This window comes from Sebastes umbrosus, chromosome 10 (genome assembly GCF_015220745.1).
Source record: "Sebastes umbrosus isolate fSebUmb1 chromosome 10, fSebUmb1.pri, whole genome shotgun sequence".
In the NCBI taxonomy this organism is placed as follows: Eukaryota; Metazoa; Chordata; class Actinopteri; order Perciformes; family Sebastidae; genus Sebastes; species Sebastes umbrosus.
The window spans coordinates 31,067,977-31,089,464 of record NC_051278.1 but is presented as its reverse complement, the minus strand read 5'-3'; the positions used below and the strand labels follow the sequence as shown (position 1 = coordinate 31,089,464).

Below are 21,488 nucleotides of genomic sequence, written 5' to 3'. Positions count from 1 at the left end.
ACTTGCCAGTCATAGTGATGAGGCTATAAAGGATCAAAAATACAACTGGAATCAATTAGCTCCTCATGACGGCAGAATAATGAATTATCAGTTTACAGCATATTTATCTTCGTCTACTCAGCTGTTCTTTCTCACATTTCATAATAATAATCTTTAGAAGGATTAGTAAAGGTTGCACCTACGACATTGGAACATAGCGACTCTGTGACTCAGCTATTGTTAACTTTAGATATTATCCTCTGACACGTCGGATGAAACAACAGCTTCCCCTGAGTTATGGCTGAGGGGAAAATCAGGGGGAAAAAAACAAGACTGGCTGAATGCCTCTCATTTTGCCAAGTGCTCCTCAGGCCAGTACATAACAAGGAAATGGACTGACAGGTTGAGAAAGAGGACAGAGAGAGGCATCAATGATCTATTGTTTGCAGCCAAGGCGCTCCTTCCAACTCCTCTGGCAGTCGATATATCAAAGGAACCAAAATATATTACACCATCTGCACCGAGATATTTTACAAATACAAATGACGTCATTTGTGTTTCTTTGGCTTAATAAAAGCATTAAGAGCAGTTATGTACCCAAGCAAGTATGTGTGAGCATGCACACACACAAACACACACACTGCTCCCACCAAAGGTCTGGAATCTATCAAAGCCCCCATTGCAATTACCTTTCAATGCGGGCAAAACGCATTACCTCTGTGCTGTGAAATGAACGCTATGTTATTCCTACAAGGCCATAAGTCGATCTTCCACACTGTGTACTACAGTGTACATCCTGCAGCTGGCTACGTGACCCTCTTGCATCAGTGCTGCCTTTCACATTACGACAGATATTAAGTGGATGTTGAGAAAGCTGATCTGCAATCGGCGGCGAGAGCTATATTTTTCACCTTGGCACAGGTCTGACTGGAAGTGTTTTCCCAACACTGTAATGCTAAGGTAGAATTAAATGGGTATTTAATGTGAGAGCGCAGTTGTTCACACACCCTCACATACTGTGGAATTCAGGCTATTATTATCAATGTGCGCAGCTCAGTCTTATTGAATCATGTTCCCACAAAGCTTGTAAAAAAAGTGAGCCACGATTCAAGTTTCTAAGAGATGGAACTGGATCTCTTACACTCACATTTAATTGGAAACTCACAATATGAAGCAACTGCACAGAGAGCAACAACAACAGAGTATCCCTTCTGAGACTACGTAAATCTTTTGTTTATTGTTGATATCAAATGAAAATGTATCTCCACTCTCTAGATTCTCTTGTCCGAGATAAAGGCACATGAACACGATCCGCATTATCAGAAATAGTTGAGTCCATGCTGTTCATATTCAGCGGTTGGAAGAAGCATGCAGGTCCTTTGTCTAAGCAAAAATGTCACTTAAGTAAAAGTACCTAAGTATTATGAACAAAATGTATTATAAGTATCACAATGAAAAGTACTCATAGGCCTCCTCGTCCTCAAAATTGCTCCTATGAGTATACTCATATATTAATGGATTATGATTACTGATGCATTAGTGTATAAGTAGCATTTCACTATAGCTGCTTGAAGAGGAGCTAATTTTAACTATTTTATACACTGTTGGGTAATCTGTAAGAATGCATCATATCTGAGTTTTAATGACGTGTATGTAAAATCAACTGATAAATAAAGGAAGTGGAGTAGAAGTAGGGCTGGGCGATATGGAGAAAATCAAATATCATGATATTTTTGTCCAAATACCTCGATATTACGACGATATTGTAGGTTTGAAAATTGATGCTTTTAAAAAATATTTACATAATAAGATTTTTGAATAAATAATCATCAGTAATGTGGATATAATGACTAAGTGGATAAAGGCAAGTAATAGAATAGGTAGAACAGTCGGGGAAGTTCAGAAAATGACATCAATTTACTGTAATGCAGCCTTTAAAACCAGTAAAAGACAACACTTATACCATATTACGATATCCAAAATAGACGACATTATTGATATAATATCAATATATTGCCCAGCCCTAACTAGAAGTATAGAGTAGCATAAAATACTCACGTAAAGTACAAGTATCTCAAATCCGCACTTAAAGCTGCAGTTGGTAACTTTGAGCAAATATGATAAAAAAAAAATATTTTGAATAAAACTGTCCCTATATCCTGACAGTAGTGCATGAGACAGGTCATCTTAAAAAAACATGTTCCTCTGCCTCTTCCTGTGCCTATAATGGCATTTGCAAGATTTCACAGCGCCCAAACAAAAACAACCAATCAGAGCCGAGCAGTCTCTAATGCAGTCAATCACTGCTCGGGAAACTCGCGAACTCCGAGCACACTGTCAAGCTAGGCAGCGCTGATCAAATATGAATCAATATTCTGTTACTGTAATGCCTATTTCTCTCCTCAAATGTTTCCAGAATCATCTTGTAGTGCACAGTTTAGCTGTAAAATGAGAAAGTTTGCATTATAGTAACAGAATATTGATTCATATTTGATCAGTGCTGCCTAGTTTGACCGTTTGATTGACAGCTCCTGTAGGCTACAGACTCCTTCGCTCTGATTGGTTGTTTTCCTTTAGGAGTGGTGGACTCTTGCAAATGTCATTAAGACCACAGGAGGACACAGAGGAACATGATTTTTTTCATAGATTATCTGTCTCACGCACTACTGTCAGGATGTAGTAATAGTTTTATAAAAATAACTGCAGCTTTAAGTACAGAGTAAATTAGTTACATTCCACAACTGCTCACGATCATTTCACTATGTCGTGTCCCCCTATACGCCCAACAGGGCGTCCAGAAGATCAAATGCAGTCTTACATGCATTCATAAAGCAGATGGGCCGGCACGCTCATAAAATATGCAGTTATTAATTGTACAATCTGTGATGTCTAGGAGGCCTACTGCACAGCACGCAGAATCACCCATAGAATGTCAACATAACATATCAGGGAGACGTGTACAAAAGGCAGTTCAGCACTGAAATATTAATGTTGCAGTCATACTTGAAATGAGCATCATTTTGACAAAGACGAATATAGAAATCTCTCCAGAAAGGCTGCTGGTTGGGTAACACTTAAATGTGAGTCAGAGTGTAACTGGAACGAGCAGGCAATTTGTTTAAGAAAAGAAACACACTATCTCAGATAAAAAACCTCCTGATTCATTGCGATGTCAAGGCTTTTCCATAATAAAAGAATAATAAAAAAATATCGTTAAATAAATCCATCAGGAGATTTGTCTTAGAAGCAGACGAGCTAACGTGTTATCAAAGAAGCGCACTCCCTTTCTGTCTATTTAAGATGCCTGGAAGAGGTCACATCAATAGCATCTCTGTTGTTCCAGACCTGACTAATGGAGAGAAGAGAGACACAACTGTTGTTTCAGACCTCGCTAATGGAGAGACGGAGCTCTTCATTTCCTCCGAGGCCATTCTCATTGTTTAACCATCCACACCAGCCTTCAGCCCCCTCCCTGTCGGAAAACACATTATGTGACATTCCAGAAATAAAATAACACAAATTATTAATGAATATAGCTATCCGAAGAATCGGAATTTGATTACGGTGCGAGCCATAACAGGATATGGCTCGGGTTGTAGGGTGGTCTCTCTCTCTCTTTCTCTTTCTCTCACAGTGTGTCTTTCTCCCATTCAAATTCGAGGCATGCTCAAACATCTAATAGATTTTTCCACCCCGGCACACAATTTACTGCTTACAGATTTAGAATTCTCTGGCTTCCGGCCAGTCAGAAGTGAATTAATGATATGAGCACATCAGCGAGGAAAAACAGCTTGTGATTCTCTCTCCTACAGGTCTGAGCATAATGAAGAAGATACTGCCATAAACCCTCCCAACACCACCAAAAAGAAGAAAAAAAAAACATACCAGAGAAGGAGAGAGAGAGGGGAGGGTGGTGAGAGAGGCACATAATCAATACAAACACTCCATTAAATTACTTCAAAAAGGGATTTTGGACAGTTTGTAGAATTAGTTCTGCGGAAAAAAAAGCAGATGGGGAAGCAAATATGTTCGAGGGGCGGAAAGCAAACAAGTGCAAATGCTACAATCTGCCACATATTCTGAATGGAGGAGTACAGTGTGGCGTGTCTCACAAAAGCATTCTTTCTCTGCCGGAGTCACAACATACCATTACTCTTGTAACACCACGACACTTCCTCTTTATCTTTTCCAAGAAACCGCTTTACTCCTTCCCACGTAGCAGTCGGAACATAAAACATTTTCATGTGTGATAGTGAGTCAAATATTGTTCTGTATTGTCACCAAGACAAATCAGCCGTGAGAAGACAGCATCTGTCTGTTTCCTTATCACCAGCTCCTGCCCGCATAAACATTCAGCGACGCTCTGAACAGTCTCTGAAAAGGGACAGAATCTACCCTCTACATCAAATTGAAATGTTCCGACTGAAATATTGTCGGGATATCAACTCGGGGTATGTGTGCCAAGCCTGGCATCCAGATCAGATGTTGCATCAGAGGGAAATACAGTGGTTCTATCCCCGAGCGGGCCAGGCTGTAAAGAATCTTGAAATGCGGCGATATCGCTCCGTGCCTCACTGGCCTACTGCACCTTCCAGCTCAATCACTGTATTCGTTTAGCTCCGAACACATAAAGTAATGTACTGCTGTGTCCCAATTCCAGACAACACAATAATTCTGAGCAGTGTAGAGTGTGTGCGCCATGGAAACGTGACAAAATTAAAGTATTGAGACTTTAAAAAAAAGGCTTAATTTTGGAGTGTGCTGTTAATTGTTCCACAATGCAACGCACAAAGAAACAGGCCTTTCTCACATCAGACATGTTGACTTGTCACAGTAGGAAAAGCACTAAACAATAATATTAACGTTGGCTGAATTCCATCTGGCTGCTTTGATTTCAGGTATTGTACATGCTGGCTCACTGTCACTCACACTTTGAATAGAACAGAGCCATCGTTAGTGTTATTGGTAACAACAAGTCAAAATGTGATGCTGCTCACAGCTGAAAAACATTTAAAAGGTCTTATTGATAACATTTTTATGTAGGCAAATATTTTCAAAATAATAATACATCTACAGAGCCTTTAGAAAGGTGCCGAATAAAAGTGTGGCTTTTCCTTAAAAAAATGATTATGATTGCGAATTAATCATTTTAAAAATGTTGGGCGGGTCCGATATGAATGTTTTGTTTATCTCTGTGGAAGATATCTACCGTCTGGTTCCCACTTCTAACAAGGCTTGTGAGCCAATAGTTAAAAGACGATGGTATCATGTGGTGTCTCTGGGTTGTCACTTAGAGTGGAAAAAACAGATAAATGGCTGAGATTGACGGTAAGTGTCTGGCAACGACTTGTTGTGAAGTAAATGCAATGGAACGAGGAAGGGAGAATGTGATATCTAGTAGTTGAATGTTATCGATAGCACCTTTAAATTAATGACAGACTTGAAAAAACAAATTAATTCCAAAGTTGCGGTGTGATTCATTCCTGTTAAGTATAAACTGGTGTAGTTTGTTGACTTTTTATATGCAAAAACAGTATATAAACTACAGTATATAGCACAACTATATACTCTATAATTAGCATGTATTATGGAATTAGGACACGGCTTATAATGCAGTTTTGCAGCTCAGTTGGTAGAGAAGGTCGGCCATTTATCGTAGCGTTGGTGGATGGATCCCTGTCCCCTCCTGTCCACATGTTGACGTGTCCTTGAGCAAGACACTGCATCCCAAACTGCTCCTGATGTATGTGTATGGAAATATAAGTTGCTCTGGACAAAATGAATGTAATGCACTTCACCTAAAATATACAACATGCAGAGTAATAAAGGTCAGTTGTGGATTAAAGGAGGAAAATGCCATAATGTCATTCATTTTATACATTCAACTCAAGTGCATTTGGATTCAAAATCCATCACGTCCACCACAATTTGACTCTGGACGTTGATGGAGACACTGGATGGAAATCATCAATCAAAGCACACCATTTTTAGCTTTTCATAGCGGAAAGAGATGCATGAATAACATGTCTTTCCTTGAATAATAATAACTGACCTTCATTACCATCACTAACTGAATATTCCATGAAAATGCTCACATTTTTTCAGCTATCTAATCCATCATGCGCCCTGGGCTTTAGTGTGATTCACTGTATAAATTGGTCGGATGAATCGACAGAGGTACAACCGTTTTAATATGCAGCACTGCAGAAAGCATCTAATATCTTAAACAAATATTTGTCAGAGATAAGATATTATTTTTTTAATTTTACGGTATCATTTACTTTAATTTTCCAAATGAGCTGCAGCACAAAAATAATATCAGAAGTCAAGGGGAGGGGTTGACTACTTTTGTAATACACTGTATATTTATTTTCCGCCTGCATGGTTATATGAGATGTTTTCTCAGACAGCGCTGATCCTCGCCGTGCTGAGGGATGAACCATCTACTGATGATACTACAGGTGAGGGCAGGAGTCAGGAACACCATCTATGTTCTCTGAATGCAGGAGTCACAAGCTTTGACCTTGTATAATCCTCCACATCATCTCAACTCACAATCTGCTCACTGGCCTCTGCGCTGAAGGCTCCAATTGAAAAAAGACAAGACAGAAAACCTATTGAGCTATTTTGTGAGCAAGAGCAACCCTGTGTTTCTTTTTCTGCTTTTTGTTTTATTATTTTCTTTCTACAGCTCTCTGTTTCTCCCGGCTAAAGCCAACAAACTGTATCAGCAGATACAGCTCTCCGACGCTCGGCCTCCTAGTATACGACCAGAAACCAATTTCGGCAGGCAGCAATGAAAAAAAAAAAAAAAAAAAGAATCAGGCCAGTTCTCTGGGGAGAGATAGAGGGGCAGAATGTAAACTTCCCTGGCAAGCCATCCCTGGTGGATTGAACAGTAAAAAAGAAGCTCTAATGCTCACTCCAATACAAGATAAACTGAGTGGACAGTTTGCATTACCTGATTAAGTGAATCACATTACAGATTATGTAAGGACTGAAAAATACAATACATCACTCTTCATGGACTCGTAGAAATGTGTTATTACTGTCCTCTTGGCTTGGAATGCTGTATGTGGGAAACTACAGTGTGTTCAATGGGATTAAATGTCCTTTGTGTTTGTTATATGGAGACCACAAGAAGACTTGATTGTTCTATTTTTAGATACTTGAAAAACAATACGTACTTATATGTTTGTACGTTAGATATGAGCTATAGCCTACAGCCAGCAGCTGGTTAGCTTAGCTTGTGACAGTTACGACAAAGAGGAAGACGTTACTGAGCTCAGTCAAGAAATTGTCCCCCACATTTTGCAGGGATTAAACAAACAGGATAGAACACGTACATTTGTGTTGCTTTACATTTGATAGACAGAGCCAAGCTAGCTGTTTCCCCCCATTTCCAGTCTTTATGCTAAGCTAAGCTACTGGCGGTAGCATCATATTTGCTGTACAGACACAAGGGTGATCTCAATCTTCTCATCTAAATTGCGGCAAAAACAGACTGTTACATTATAGAGTAACATTTTTTTAGTTCTAAAGGTCTATGGGAATGTTGCCCGCTTAGGTCAGCCGCACTTTTTAAAACACTGCGTTTCAAAGCCTGGCGAAAGCTGGAATATAAATGATGATACCAATCATCTCTCTGCCTCACAGGTTTCAGAGTCACAGCTGTCGATGCTGCAGGACAGCAGCAAAGGTCACTTGTTTCTCTAATTAATTCCTCTACTTTGTGCGGGCATCTTTGGTTTCACTCTTTATGCATTTCCGAGGACAGAATGGAGCTTTGTTCACAAACCATAATGCTCCATGCATGTAACGCAGATCAAGAACAATACAATTGCCACTCTGCTATTTCCGACACATTTGTCTCGTAATATTTTTCATATGTTGCCTGTGAGACACAAATACATAACAGTGCGCTTAATTCACATTGGCAGCGCGCCAGGAAAAGTTAGGATATGCACTTGGAAAAAAAAAAGAAAAAGAAAAGAAGAACAGTTTCCCTCGATAACAATGGCACACTTTATTGCTCTTTAGCTCACAATGGTTTTCTGTGCAGCTTGTGGTATTGCTGCAGTATCCTGTTATGGGGAACAATCCAATTCCTCTGACATAGTTACAGATCAGCCTGAGAATAACAATCAGCAAATACATCATTCAAGTAAAAACAGAGAGCAGCCACTTCGGGCTGTTCTATTCATAAATACAATCCGACAAAAAGAGCATATAGACTAGCTGCATCATAAAAAAGTCAGTCTAGTCAATGAGCCAATATTACACAGAATTACAGACATTCTGCTACAGGATGCTTTACGGGTGCTTTTATATCTGATCTGCTGCTGCTGTGGCATGAATATTTCATTCCGGTAGTCAGCAGCATTGCAGTGGCATATTTCATATTTCTATGCAAACCCTTGCTTGGAGTAACGTGCATTTGCATTTGAAGAATAAGTGATCTCTCTCGCTCTTTCCCCAAACTCTTTGCCCCGCTCATATTGTTAGACTGTCAACAACTGACACACGCCAAAGACGTAGCGAGCAAACAAACAAATGGATAAGTGAGTGCACACCACTGATTGTCGGTGTGTAGCACGTGTGCACGTGTCCATCTATGTGTGTGTGTGTGTGCGTGTCTCTGGTGCACTGCCAGAGTCTGAGCCCGTTCTGCTGAGTGGGCAGATTCTCTGGCGGAGTGTCCCATCGGAGTGACAAGTGCATTTAGAAACAGCCTGATGGAGTCATTAACGGCAGCGCTGCTCATTAGCAACACACGCACGCACGCACACACACACACACACATAATCACACGCACACACGCATACACACACATACACATACATACACACATAACCGCTCAGTAACAATAGCGTCACCGTCAGGTTATTACTCTGGCAGCAGATAAATCTATAAAATCCCGACGATGCAGCACGTTTATAGAAAGCCCTGATATGGAACATAATATCATTTAAGAAGCAGGCTGACACATCTATTTGTGAAAGCGAGCAATCACACACACGCGCACAAGCACAATCAAACCGTATTGATTACAGGAATAACAACAAAGCATCCATTATTGATCCTCTTGTCCTTTTTGCGTATGAGATTCAAGCAATATCAGGTAATCAAGGGCATTACGGCATCACACAGAAACACAGCACAGCTTCTCTTCCTGGAAGATCCCGAGCAGAAAACAGTACAAGGCTCATCAATAAACCACGCTTTTCTACAGGAAAAACAGGCTCGTGTTTTTAAGCCTAAAGCAGTTTCACTTCCACAAAGGCTTTAGGCATAAAATGATTATTAAAAATGAATTAATTGAGGATTATATAAAGCTACATTTCTGGCTTTAAATCACCCGGATACATACTTATAACCTGACAAGACGCGATGGTATTTTTAGCATATTTGATTATACCATTATAATCAGCATTAGGCATTACATCACAGCCATGTGAGAGGGAGGCAAATAACTGGGAAACGGCTTCAAAGGGAACATTATGTTCTTTCTGATTATTAGGCTCAAATGCCAGAGTTTCCTATTTGCATCGGATGAGTCATCCGCAGAGACAGCCAGCTTTATGTTGGGCCTGATTCATAGGTAACGCTGCCGTGAGACCCCAAGAGCCCGGTGCGAGAATCAAACAATCACCGACACTTAATGGCGCCGTATACGTGATGAATACGCCAGACAACCATTCAGACAAAAACAGCAATGATCCTTAAAGCTCCGGAGATATACACAGCCAATTATGATCTGAACTGATGGATAAGAAGGTGTCAGAGGTGCCGCAGACTGCAGTTTGATGTGACTCAATTATTTAAAGCTGAATTATGCGATTTTTGCAAACGCTGCCTTTGTTGTTGTCGCATTCGGAACAGAGCTGTTATACGGTAGGATGTTAATGCGTTGGCAAACACGCTGCCATTACCTCTATCCTGCCTCTATTAGTGTGATTCTCAGCTCATTATAGCGGGAGGAATTCCAACTACATACTGATGAATTACTCCAGTCAAGACAACACTTGTTAAACCAACCAAAGGACAATAAACATAAGCTGATTTATGGCAGAGACAGGACACAAATACATAAACATTCAACACAGCAGCGCAGAGAAACACTGCAGTAACCTTTTGGAAGGAAGAAATGCTTTAAAAATAACCTTAAAAAAAAAGAAATTGAGGTTTCTGCTGACGCTCACCTAGCTGTGCCCTTTCCCGCTGGACATCCTTGAAGTTGAGCCCGCTGGTCAGGGTGCTCTCCCGGTAGCGGTGGAGGGCCTCCCGCCTCCCGTTGGTCCCCAGCTCTCGGAGCACGGAGGGTTTGAGAGGCTCGGCCTTCAGACAGTTGGTCCATCCTGAGAAGTCTGGTACCGTCCACTTCACCAAGTCCTCCAGCCGCACAATCACCTTCTCCGACACCGCAATTACCTCGTGCTGAAAGGAAGCGGGGCACAATCCCAATTACAATCAGAAGCGCATGAAGGGAGTTACATAAATGCAACTGTATCAAGGTCATGGATCGTTTACTTTTGCAACAATTTTATGACTATGTTTGAAACAGTGTTGTTGAACAGATCATAGGCTGTATATAAGAAGTGGACTGCCGTTTGGAAGCCTGGAGTTCGGCTTTTTGGCCGTTGCCATCTTGTTTTTTTGCACCCAGAGGTGACACGAGAGTGTGGAGCTAAGTACAACCGAACGCTGAATAAGACATTTTTAGGTGACCAAAAATGTTACAATTAAAGGCAGGGTTGACGATGTTCTCCAGTCTCCACTATTTGTTCTATTGGTTGAAATGGTCTTTACACCCCGACAGCGATCCATTACTGATGAGCTCTGAAAAAGGACCGGAAAAGAACCGTCATCTATAGCTGCTGTAATCCTGTAAAAACGTCTACCAATCACTGCCTCGCGGTCCGCTTGGAAAGAACCAATCGGATGCCTCCCTGCCTCCCTGCTCGTATTCTACCTTTGGCGTGCACCAGCCTGAACTCAAAGCGCGTCGCCACCGCAAGTTTCCTGGAGAATGGAAGAGAAAAGTCAGCCCTGCAGTAGCACTGCCGCCGTTACTTGTCATGAGGTAGCGTTGTTGAGTTGAGGTCCTCTCTCCGCTCTGTGTCTGTGAAGTAGTTACGATGCGGCGGTGCTCGTGCATGTGTGTGTGGGGGGGGCGTTGCCTTGGAAGGAGCCCCGAGGAGAGGGGGGGGGGGGGGGGGGGGGGGTTTAGATGGAGCTCCTGAGGCTATGCTACTTTCAAATTATGCTAGCTTTCCAACATCGTCGACCCTATCTTTAACTTTCATGAGCTGAAAACACACTGTGACAAGCCGTAGTAGCGACGGTAGCCCCGCCCTAAAGCATCCCCTGCTTTTTGGTCTATTTGACTCTAAATGGGACCATAATTTACTAAATGAACATCATGCTGTATTGCAGAAGACAACTAGCGATTGAGACCATAAACTGTTTACAATGTTTACTGAGGTAATAAATCAAGTGAGAAGTAGGCTCATTTTCTCAGAGACTACTATACAATCAGACTTCTTTTTGCAACCAGAGGAGTCGCCCCCTGCTGGCTGTTAGAAAGAATGTAAGTTTAAGGTACTTCCGCATTGGCTTCACTTTTCAGACACGGAGGTAGCCCACTGATACAGACACATATTCTAAAAACACCACATCTGCAGGTACAGTAGGCTATACATGATGGAAATCTATTTCACAAACAATTTGGGATTAAAAGAGCACATTTTTACTCTATCTCTATACCATACTAATGCCAAACATGCCATTCTGATACATTTTTACATCTATACATTTTATTTCTTTTAAGCATTTTTAAACTTACAAAGTGTACCTGATATTTTCAGTTCCATAAATGTGCCCCCTTTTACAGAAATACAGTGATTTTTTTTTTTACATTAGTCCCGACCCTTTGTTTCTTAAACATACATATTGCTCTCAAATCATTTGGACTTTTTCTCCCTATTTTAAACATCTTTTGGATGCTTTCAGGAAGTCATTTCTTTTTGACTTCATACATGATTTGCGCTGTTTTAAAATCTACCAAGTCTCTGAATTTTAGAGCCTTTAATTCAATAAGCAGCGGGTTAGGTGGTTCGTAATGAGTAGTTTTGTTTACAATTATAGCCTATAGTCTTTAGAAGTAAAAAAAAACTTGGATTTATTTTATGAGTGTTTACCCACACTTCCACACAGTATGTAACAGCGGTGGAATAAGTATGCAGATCCTTTACTTAACTAAAAGTAGAAATATCTAAAAATACTCTCTTACAAGTAAAAGTCCTGAATTCAAAATGTTACTTAAATAAAAGTACAGAAATTATATTAGCAAAATGTGCTTAAAATATCAAAAGTAAAAGTATTCCGTTCAGAGTGTTGTATTATTATATTGTATTATATTATATATTGTATTGTATCATAATATATATATATATATATATATATAGTAGTAGTAATAGTATAGTTTATACGTGTATCTCATGTTTTTTTAATGTAAAACCTTAATCAGCAAAGTAACTAGTAACTATATGTGTCAAATAAATGTAGTGGAGTAAAAAGTACATTATTTCCCTGAAATACAGTGGACTAGAAGTTGCATAAAGTTGCATAAATAAATACTCAAGTGAAGTTCAAGTACTTCAAATGTATACTCATTACTTGAGTGAATGTACTTAGTTACATCCCACCACTGATAAGTCATATGGCGGTATAAGGTGAACAAAATCAGGGTAAAAAAAAGAAAAAAACAGGATTAAAATAAGGATAAAGATCAGAATCAGAATCAAAATCAGAAGCCAGCAGAAGAAACAGGACGAACAACAGGACGTCCTTATTTATCAACTAAATTGCTATGAGAGTCAAGTAGCATTACGGCTGTGGATGCACATTAATGTAAGTCAATTACGGCACCATGAATATGGATGATGTGGATGATTGCTGAGTTGAATTTACGCCAGCAGTTAAATCAATGTCAATGGGGACATAGATGTTTTTAGACTTTTTGATTAGCATTTAGGAAGTCAGGCTCCAGATATTCACCCTGAATGTTGAGATCTTTAAGCTTTTAGATCGCGAGTCACACACACAGCGGCTATGATTACACCTTCAAAGTGTAGAGGAGTAGAGGAGACATAATTTGTTACAGTGAGAGTGTAATGATTGAGCAGGAAGAAGCTGTGAGCCAACGGTCTCCCTGACACACAATAAAGCTAATGTGACACTGTCAGAGGACTATAAATGTAAATCTATAGCAGTGATGTGCATGGGTAAGCTGCTGGCTTTGTGTACATACTTTATTCTGTTCAGTTGGCTTGCTTAATAAGATTTGCTCTCTCAGTATGTGCTTCAACCTATTTCTTTTTTTTCCTAAGTTTGATATGACCTCGTCTAATAACTCTCATACTCGAAGAACTACGAGTCCAATGGAGAGGTAAGGAAGCAGAGATGCTTAAATGTGTTTCCATTTGAAGGGCTAATGGCTGAAGTGCTTGTTACCGACAGAGTGGAGCAGTGCGCTCGAAGATGGCTATTACAGAAACAGGGAAATCTGGAGGACAGATGTGTAAGGGCAGAAACGCAGACGCTCTGAGTGGGTCTCTGATGTTTACCTTGGTTATCTCCAATTTACCAGTCTGCCTGTACACATTTCCCCTCAAAGAGCATATTACTCACATTAAAATAACATTCATTTACTCTATATCGACATATTTATGACGCACCTTATGTATGAAGGCAGACAGGGTGGACGTAATAAAAGCTAAACCTATACGAGCTAATAAAATCCAAAAGGACAACTCTGCAGTAAATCCTTCCAATGTGAAGATTAAAGCGCGGGTAGGCAAGATGTTTTTGGCATCATTGGGCAGAAATTCCATAATAACCTTTCAGCATATTGTAATTCAAGTGCTCTGAGAGAAAACTAGACTTCTGCACCTCCTCATGGCTCTGTTTTCAGGCTTTAAAAAATCTAGCCAGTGACGGGAGACCTTCACATGTCATTTCAGAGAGAGAGAGAGCGTTCCTATTGGCTGTTCATTCAACGGAAGCAGCTGTCAATCACTCGTGAACTCCGATCAAATGGTCAAACTAGGCAGCGCTGATCAAATATGAATCAATATTCTGTTACTGTAATGCTGTGTGCAGAAACATCTTGTAGTGTACTGTGGAGCTGTAAAATAAGAAAGTTTGCTCCGGCTGGTGGGCGGTACTTGATATTTTCCTCAACTGATCTCAACATGGCTGCTGGGTCACAAACTTTCTCATTGTACAGCTAAACAGTACACTACAAGATGATTCTTAAGACATTTTATGTGAAAAAAAAGGCATTACAGTAACAGAATATTAATTCATATTTGATCAGCGCTGCCTAGTTTGACCGTTTGATCGGAGTTTGTGAGTGATTGACAGCTGCTCGGAGACGGCAAGGCTCCAGCTCGACTCTGATTGGTTGTTTTCCTCCGGTCTGTGAAATCTTGCAGATGCCGTTAGGAGCACCGGAGGACACAGAGGCACATGATTTTTTTTAGATTAACTGTCTCATGCACTACTGTCAGGATATAGTGACCGTTTTATAAAAATAACTTTTTTTAACTCCCACCTACTGCTGCTGCTGCTTTAAAATGTCAAGTTTTGGTGTTTAAGCTGTGTTTTAATGGATTACTTCAACTTATTTTGTCGCCATATTCTAAAAACAAACACACGAGCACGTGACTTTTCAGCGTCTCAGATTCTCTCTCCGAGTGCTCTGTCTATACAATTACCCACATTCAGTTCTCACATCATCTGCAACTACAGGCATATCAAATCCCAACCAGTTGGAGACAGCATTTCCTTATAAAGGAAAAGCCTGCGAGGGATAGCTTGATATAGCTGTGCCTCCCTCACTAAGTAGAAACATCAAACATGGGTTTTCGGTCTCCTTATAATGAGCTGTCTTCAGCTGTCAAGTGGTGGCGGGTGGTTGTAACCGGCTTTCCATGCAATGAAAAACTGACTGCTGTTTTCTGCCTTCAGAAAAAGCAGGCCATTTGAATAATGTAGAGCAACAGTAAATAGCGTTCCGCCTGCAGCCAGAAACCACATTGTACTTTATCTCTACAGAATTAGCTACTGTAGTTTGATGCAATCTGCTGACAGCACACAGAGAAACAGAACCATGAAATATTTCAGTTCCGTTCGAAACAGAAATAATGCACTGACTGTTGTGCTGCTGATGTATGAGTCAAACAGCAATACTTCAGGTAATTCAATAGCACACCAGAGCATTCACACACAGCAACAGCAAAGCGTAACAAACACACAGCCATTCGCTCTGTATCAATCAGCTGAATGACATGCTGCCTCGTGTGAGTGTCAACAGATCCTGTTTGGGGACTTGTTCGGCTCGAGAGCAAAACACAACAGGTGAGGGCAATTCAGCAGCTGTCAACACAGTCCAGAATATAATCAGTCTATGAACGGAGCCACAACAGGCTACATCCATTAGCTTCTTTTTTGTTTTGTTTTTTTTACTCCCCTACTAGCCGACTTTACAGCGGCTGAGCTGCTGTGTGATGCAGCATGTACAGTCAGGAAGCCGAATACCGGCTTGTGGTTTGCATACATCACGATATTTGATTGAGAAATGTTCAGGCAAATACTGTAGAATTGAGAAATGTGATGTGTTTCCATAGAAAGGGTTTCAGAGAACCGGTTATTGAGAAACCAGCACAACAACAGCATCGCAGCCTGGTTTGCCACCACGAAATGAAAAAATACAAAACAGAAGAATTTCTACCAAGACTTCAGACAAAAACTATGACTGCAGCAAATTATTGTTTTCATTATTATATGATCCAATATCATCCTTCTGTCTGAAGAGTCATAGTGAAAAATGAGCCCAAAGACTTCGATACAACGATCCAAAAACTCAAAGCTATTCAATTCACAATCACATTAAATGTCAATTTGCAAATTCAACTGTTTTGATAGTCCGTAAATTGTTTAAGTCATATGTTTTTTAATCAGAAGGGACAATAATTCTCTAGGTTGCGACTTCTCAAATGTGAGGATTTGCCAGCTTTCTGAGTCCATTGTAATAGTAAATTGAATATCTTTGGGTTTTGGACTGCTGGTTGGAAAAACAAGAAATTTAAAAGGCATCAACATGGACTTAACTATTATATGATTGTGGCATTTTAACAGTTTTCTTGTATTTTATAAACCAATCAATGAAAATGGGAGAAAATAAGAGACAGATTGATTGATAATCAAAATAACCGTTAATTGTAGCCATACATTTTTTGTTTAATAAATGACTTAAAAGGAACAGTGTGTAGCATTGTGACGACCCCTCCACTCCACTAGGTGTCCTGTGTCTTTTTGCTGGTTCTCCTTTGTTTTGCAGGAGAGGGTCGTCAGGTTGATGAGCCACACCTGGGCTTGGTGTGGTTGGGATAAAAGCTCTCTACCCTTCAACAGATGTCGCTCTCTCTTCCTTGGCTGGCACACCTGTTTTGGTTTTGTTTGCAGCAGACATTTTCACACACCCACACATGCCTACATTACTGATTACTGACTTTCCACGTTTATTTAGTTATTGATTGTTAGTTTGTTAAATAAATGCCTGTTACTATTTTTAAACTCGTCTGGTCTCCCATTTTTGTTGTTAGGGGGATTTATTGGAAGAAATGGAATATAATATTAATAAGTATGTTTTCTTTAGTGTATAATCACCTGAAACTAAGAATCATTGTGTTCTCGTTACCTTAGAATGAGCCGTTTATATCAGGGCTGTGAAAGTTAATGCGATAATAACGTGTTAGCGCAAATTTGTTTCAATGCCACTAATTTCTTTAACATATTAATGCAAATTGATTGATACTGGCATCATATGAAACTAGATAAACCTCAGGAATCCATTGGTACCAGCCATGTCATACTAGCTTGTCACATAGGAGGTTAAATAACACTCCAAACTTACACAACATTTTGGCAAGGAAAACTGGCATGGCCATTTTCAAAGTGGTCCCTTGACCTCTGACCTCAAGATATGTGAATGGGTTCTATGGGTACCCACGAGTCTCCCCTTTACAGACATGCCCACTTTATGATAATCACATGCAGTTTGGGGCAAGTCATAGTCAAGTCAGCACACTGACAGCTGTTGTTGCCTGTTGGGCTGCAGTTTGCCATGTTATGATTTTAGCATATTTTTATGTTAAATGCAGTACCTGTGAGGGTTTCTGGACAATATCTGTCATTGTTTTGTGTTGTTAATTGATTTCCAATAATAAATATATACATACATTTGCATAAAGCAGCATATTTGCCAACTCCCATGTTGATAAGAGTGTTAAATACTTAACAAATCTCCCCTTAAGGTACATTTTGGTACAAAAAATGTGTGATTAATTTGTGATGAATCACAATTAACTATGGACAATCATGCGATTAATCGTGATTAAATATTTTAATCGATTAACAGCCCTAGTTTTATATGTACATATGGAGCGGGTCTTCTTCACAGAGCCGGCCACCATGTTACTACAGTAGCCTAGAATCCTACACACTGCACCATTAAACGATTCATCTAGTACTAAAACTGTCGTCAATTCATTTTCTGTAATATCAATTAATCGAGTTGTTATTTTAGACACACACAGATCAATCATTCCAGCAGCATTCGTCAGCATTGCATGGGTCTTGGATTTTCGGTTTCAAAGATGCACTTTAGAAACCTGCTCCTCTGTAAATGCTGCCCATCCACACTGTCCTGTCATTTCCAGTTAGGCAGCTGATAGTTAAGCAAAGCGGCAGATGCAGCCAGCAGGCCACTTGATCATATAGGTCAGGAGGACCGCAAGCCCCCAGCCAAGAGGTGACACTCCACATCAGCAACATACCAAACAGCCCGGTGTCATTTCACTGACACTTCCTACACAGATGCATTAGGAGCATTTATACACTCTGGATCCCACGCTGAACGTCTTAATGTGTCGCCAGAATTGTACCTCGGGTGCGTCAATAAACGCCCATACTCTCTAACTGCTTGTTTTATGATTGAGTTAAAATGCAAGGTGACACATTAACAGCTGAATGTTACATCCTCTCTCCGTTCTTCTATCAATAATTCATGTTATTACTGCAGCAGCGTGATATCTCCAAAAACATTACTGAGTGAATTTATGGCTATGACTGCACATAATGGACTGGAAGTGGGGGGAAAAAACAGACTTCAGCTGTGAAACTGTAGATAACTCTGTTCCAGCAACACATGACTCCGGCATTCTCATTGAAATTAAAATCCATATCATTCAATTTATATGGACGCGGTGGTGGCAAAACAGCTCATAAGGGACATTCCCAATTCTATATTCGGTGATCCAATTAGAGACAATGCACCCTGAAATATTCCATATCACTCCGAACAATGCCCCGCGAGAAATCCACGCCGCTGTGCTCGTACAGTGAGGAGGACATTCCTGACTGTCAGCGTTCTGCGGCGGAGCGTCTCATCGCTCGGACAGGACTTTCAGCTCGGGAGTCAAGGGGTGCACGCTCCTGGTGGGTGGGTGTCTTTCTATATTGTGGGTACACTCACACACACAGTGCTCCTGTCATGCTGGGAAGGTTTCAGCCTGCTGCCTCAGAGAGGTCAGCACTGGAATTCCTAAGGCCAAAGGAGATTAGTAATTGAGTAATGGACATGGTGACATGGACAATGAGGAGACAGAGCAGGGGAAGGAGAGAGAAAGAAGGAGAGAGAGAGGTATGAAACACAATATGAGTTCATTATCTATCTCCCCTCCCCATGACTGACCTTGGCTTCAGTGTCCCAAAACAAACTTATCTAGGAATTAAAAAGGGAGCTCTGGGGAGTAAGCCAGGCACAATTGAATTAGAATATGTTTTTTTTTTTGAGAGCGACTCAAGAATAGAAAGAGTTCAAGGTACGACGTTTAAAAGGTGAGAATTATTGGTGCATAATGTTCTGCCACTTAACGCATGCAGTTTATTCATATGCATAAAAGTTGCCGTAATATCTGCAGGGGTGCCGAACTCATCTTTTATTCACTGATTCCATTAAGAGATTGCGCTTACATGAGCCGGGGTGATGTATGAACTTAGCATTCTTTCGCAGTGATAACGACGTAGAGAAAAAAATGGCGAGATAACAGGAGTTTTTTCAAAGGCTTTCTGAAAGTGGGTGAGGCATCCATCATGTAAGGTGACACCACACGAATAAAGCTGCGTCAGCTCCCTCTGGATCACAGCAGCTTTTGTACTCTTGTATTTTAACAAATAGCACACAGGAGACAAAAAGCAGACTGAGATGCATGACGATTCCACATGCTAAGAAACTCGGTTGAGAACGGGAAATATTGGCTCTCTCATCTGTGGCTGTATTCTCCTCAAAGGTTATAGTAACGATCCACTGTAGCTGGGGGCGCTGGAGTCATGCATCAAGGCAAATGTTTGCCTGTTCAAGTGGTTAGTCAATGACAAAGTGGAAAAAAAAAGCCGAGCTAAAGAGCATCAAAAGTCTCTTGTGTGTTGACAAAGCGGTCGTTGCTGTAACATATCATTACTTAAGGGCTGCAAAGACACAAAACAGGAATCAAGAATCAAGAAGAATGACAACTCCTTAACCAAATGGGAAATATTAGTGGGGGCTTTTTATAGCCTTTTGAAGTCCAGGGTATTCAGTTTTAAAGGTTTTAAATTACACTATCCTAAAAAGCTGGTAATAATTTACATGCTATTTCAGCAATGGTGAGGAATTCACTGGAGGGCAGTGTTCAGAGTTAATGACTTGTTCTGCGGCAGGAGGAGGCACACATGCGCGCACGCTACATGTGCACGCTAAAAGCCCCCCCCCCACCCTCACCACCTCCACCTCTAAATTCCTGCCATTGTTGTGTGAATGGGGAGATTTGGTATAATGCACAGACTGGCCAAGACAAGGCAGCAGCACTGACGTTCTTAAAAAAGATCACTGTAAAAATGCGCCGTATCACATTTGCACTGGAGTCATTCAGCGCGACGACCTTATCCATCAAAAATGCTGCTCGCATATCTGAGCCACTTACACTTAACTCAACTAGCATCCCAGATGCCTGAATTACCCATTCAGGGTTTTTTCCCTTAGGAAAAATCAAAGAAGCAGCAAATGAATACAATCTAATTTCCCTACAAGCTGGCTTCCCAAGCACTGAAACACATGCATGGACTACTGCCATGTACTGAAGAAATGGCTCTGGACGCATGCCAAAGTGTTTTCCACAGCAATCAATACTGGCCTAGTGCTGCAGTCCCCGGCCTGTCAGTGTGTGTGTATGTGTGTGTGTGTGTGTGTGTGTATGAATGCGTGAGTGTGTGCCAAAGCCCTGTCAGCTAGAGGGACAGAATAGAGGAGAAGAGAGGTCAGATGAAATCAGAGGTGATGATAATAGCACATTAATATAACATGATCCAGAAATATTCTCAGCGGTTGTGAATTCCCATTAAGAGCGCCTTGCTGTATTTGCACTAAAGTGGGATATATAGTATAAGATAAGCATAAGCAATTAAGCGCCTGAAGCGGAGTATACAATAAGTGGGTGTTGTGTGTGTGTGCGCGCGGTGTGAGCTGTTATCTACAACAGCTCTCTCCTGAAATGTGGGGTCCAAAAAAAACAAAGTATTAAAGCCGGCGAGCGGTATACCAGCAGGAGAGGCAGGCCATTTGGAGTGAGAAGAAATAATGTGTCACTCAATGAGTTTTAAAACACATGTGACTGTTTAGTCAGTGGCAGTTTGCAGGCAGACAAATAGAGCGGAGGCCCCAATAGAGGGTTTGTCATAATGGGTGAGCAACTCGACACAAAGCCTGTTTAAAGAGCCAGCAGAGCTCAACTGGTGGGGGTAAACACTGCTCGCCGGGGCTGAGATGCAATGAAAAATACAGCTTCCTCCACATATGGACTTAATAATTAACCCAGAATAAATAGATTAATACATTTTCTCTGGATCTGCTCATCAACTATTCAGCAAACAGAGTGCAGAGAGGGGAGTTTATTCAATGAATCATATTTCTATTTCCAGCCAAAGCCTGACTGGATTTAAAGCTGGCAGCGTTTAAAAAGGAATTGACCTCCAACCCTGTGACAGAAGAAAAACAAGCACAGTAGGTCATGGGGTTGGTTCCTCACGTCGCCGCACAGCACAGCAAAACACGGCAAACACGGCGCAGGCAGGAGGGGCTGAGAGCAAACAAATACCTGAGAAATAACCAGGAAATTACATCATGCCTCGGCGCTGAGAACACAAGTGAATCAGTAATCCAATTTCCAAGTGAGCTGTGTTCAATATGAGCCTGTTCTGATGTCTTGGAAAAGTTGTGCTGTTTTTGGTATTTGGAGGATACTGTGCTTCAGGCTTAAGATAACACAGCATGAGGTGTGATCTCAGAGAGAAACACAGCACTGATTGTTTACATGTCAAATGTCAAACCGCGCTTTGGTTTTTAT

The 21,488-nt window shown here is 40.8% G+C and overlaps 1 protein-coding gene and 1 long non-coding RNA gene across 2 annotated transcripts in view; one reads left to right on the top strand and one right to left on the bottom strand.

Moving 5' to 3' along the window:
• Positions 1–21,488, bottom strand: part of arid5b (AT-rich interaction domain 5B) — a 100,233-nt gene that overhangs the window by 75,345 nt on the left and 3,400 nt on the right. Inside the window, exon 3 of the mRNA XM_037781696.1 lies at positions 10,182–10,416. Within this exon, the coding sequence (XP_037637624.1) occupies positions 10,182–10,416 (235 nt within the window). The remainder of the gene's footprint in view (positions 1–10,181; positions 10,417–21,488) is intronic.
• Positions 2,958–21,488, top strand: part of LOC119495337 — a 29,727-nt gene continuing 11,196 nt past the window's right edge. The window contains exons 1-2 of the long non-coding RNA XR_005208450.1: positions 2,958–4,590; positions 20,365–20,368. This is a non-coding gene — a long non-coding RNA (uncharacterized LOC119495337). The remainder of the gene's footprint in view (positions 4,591–20,364; positions 20,369–21,488) is intronic.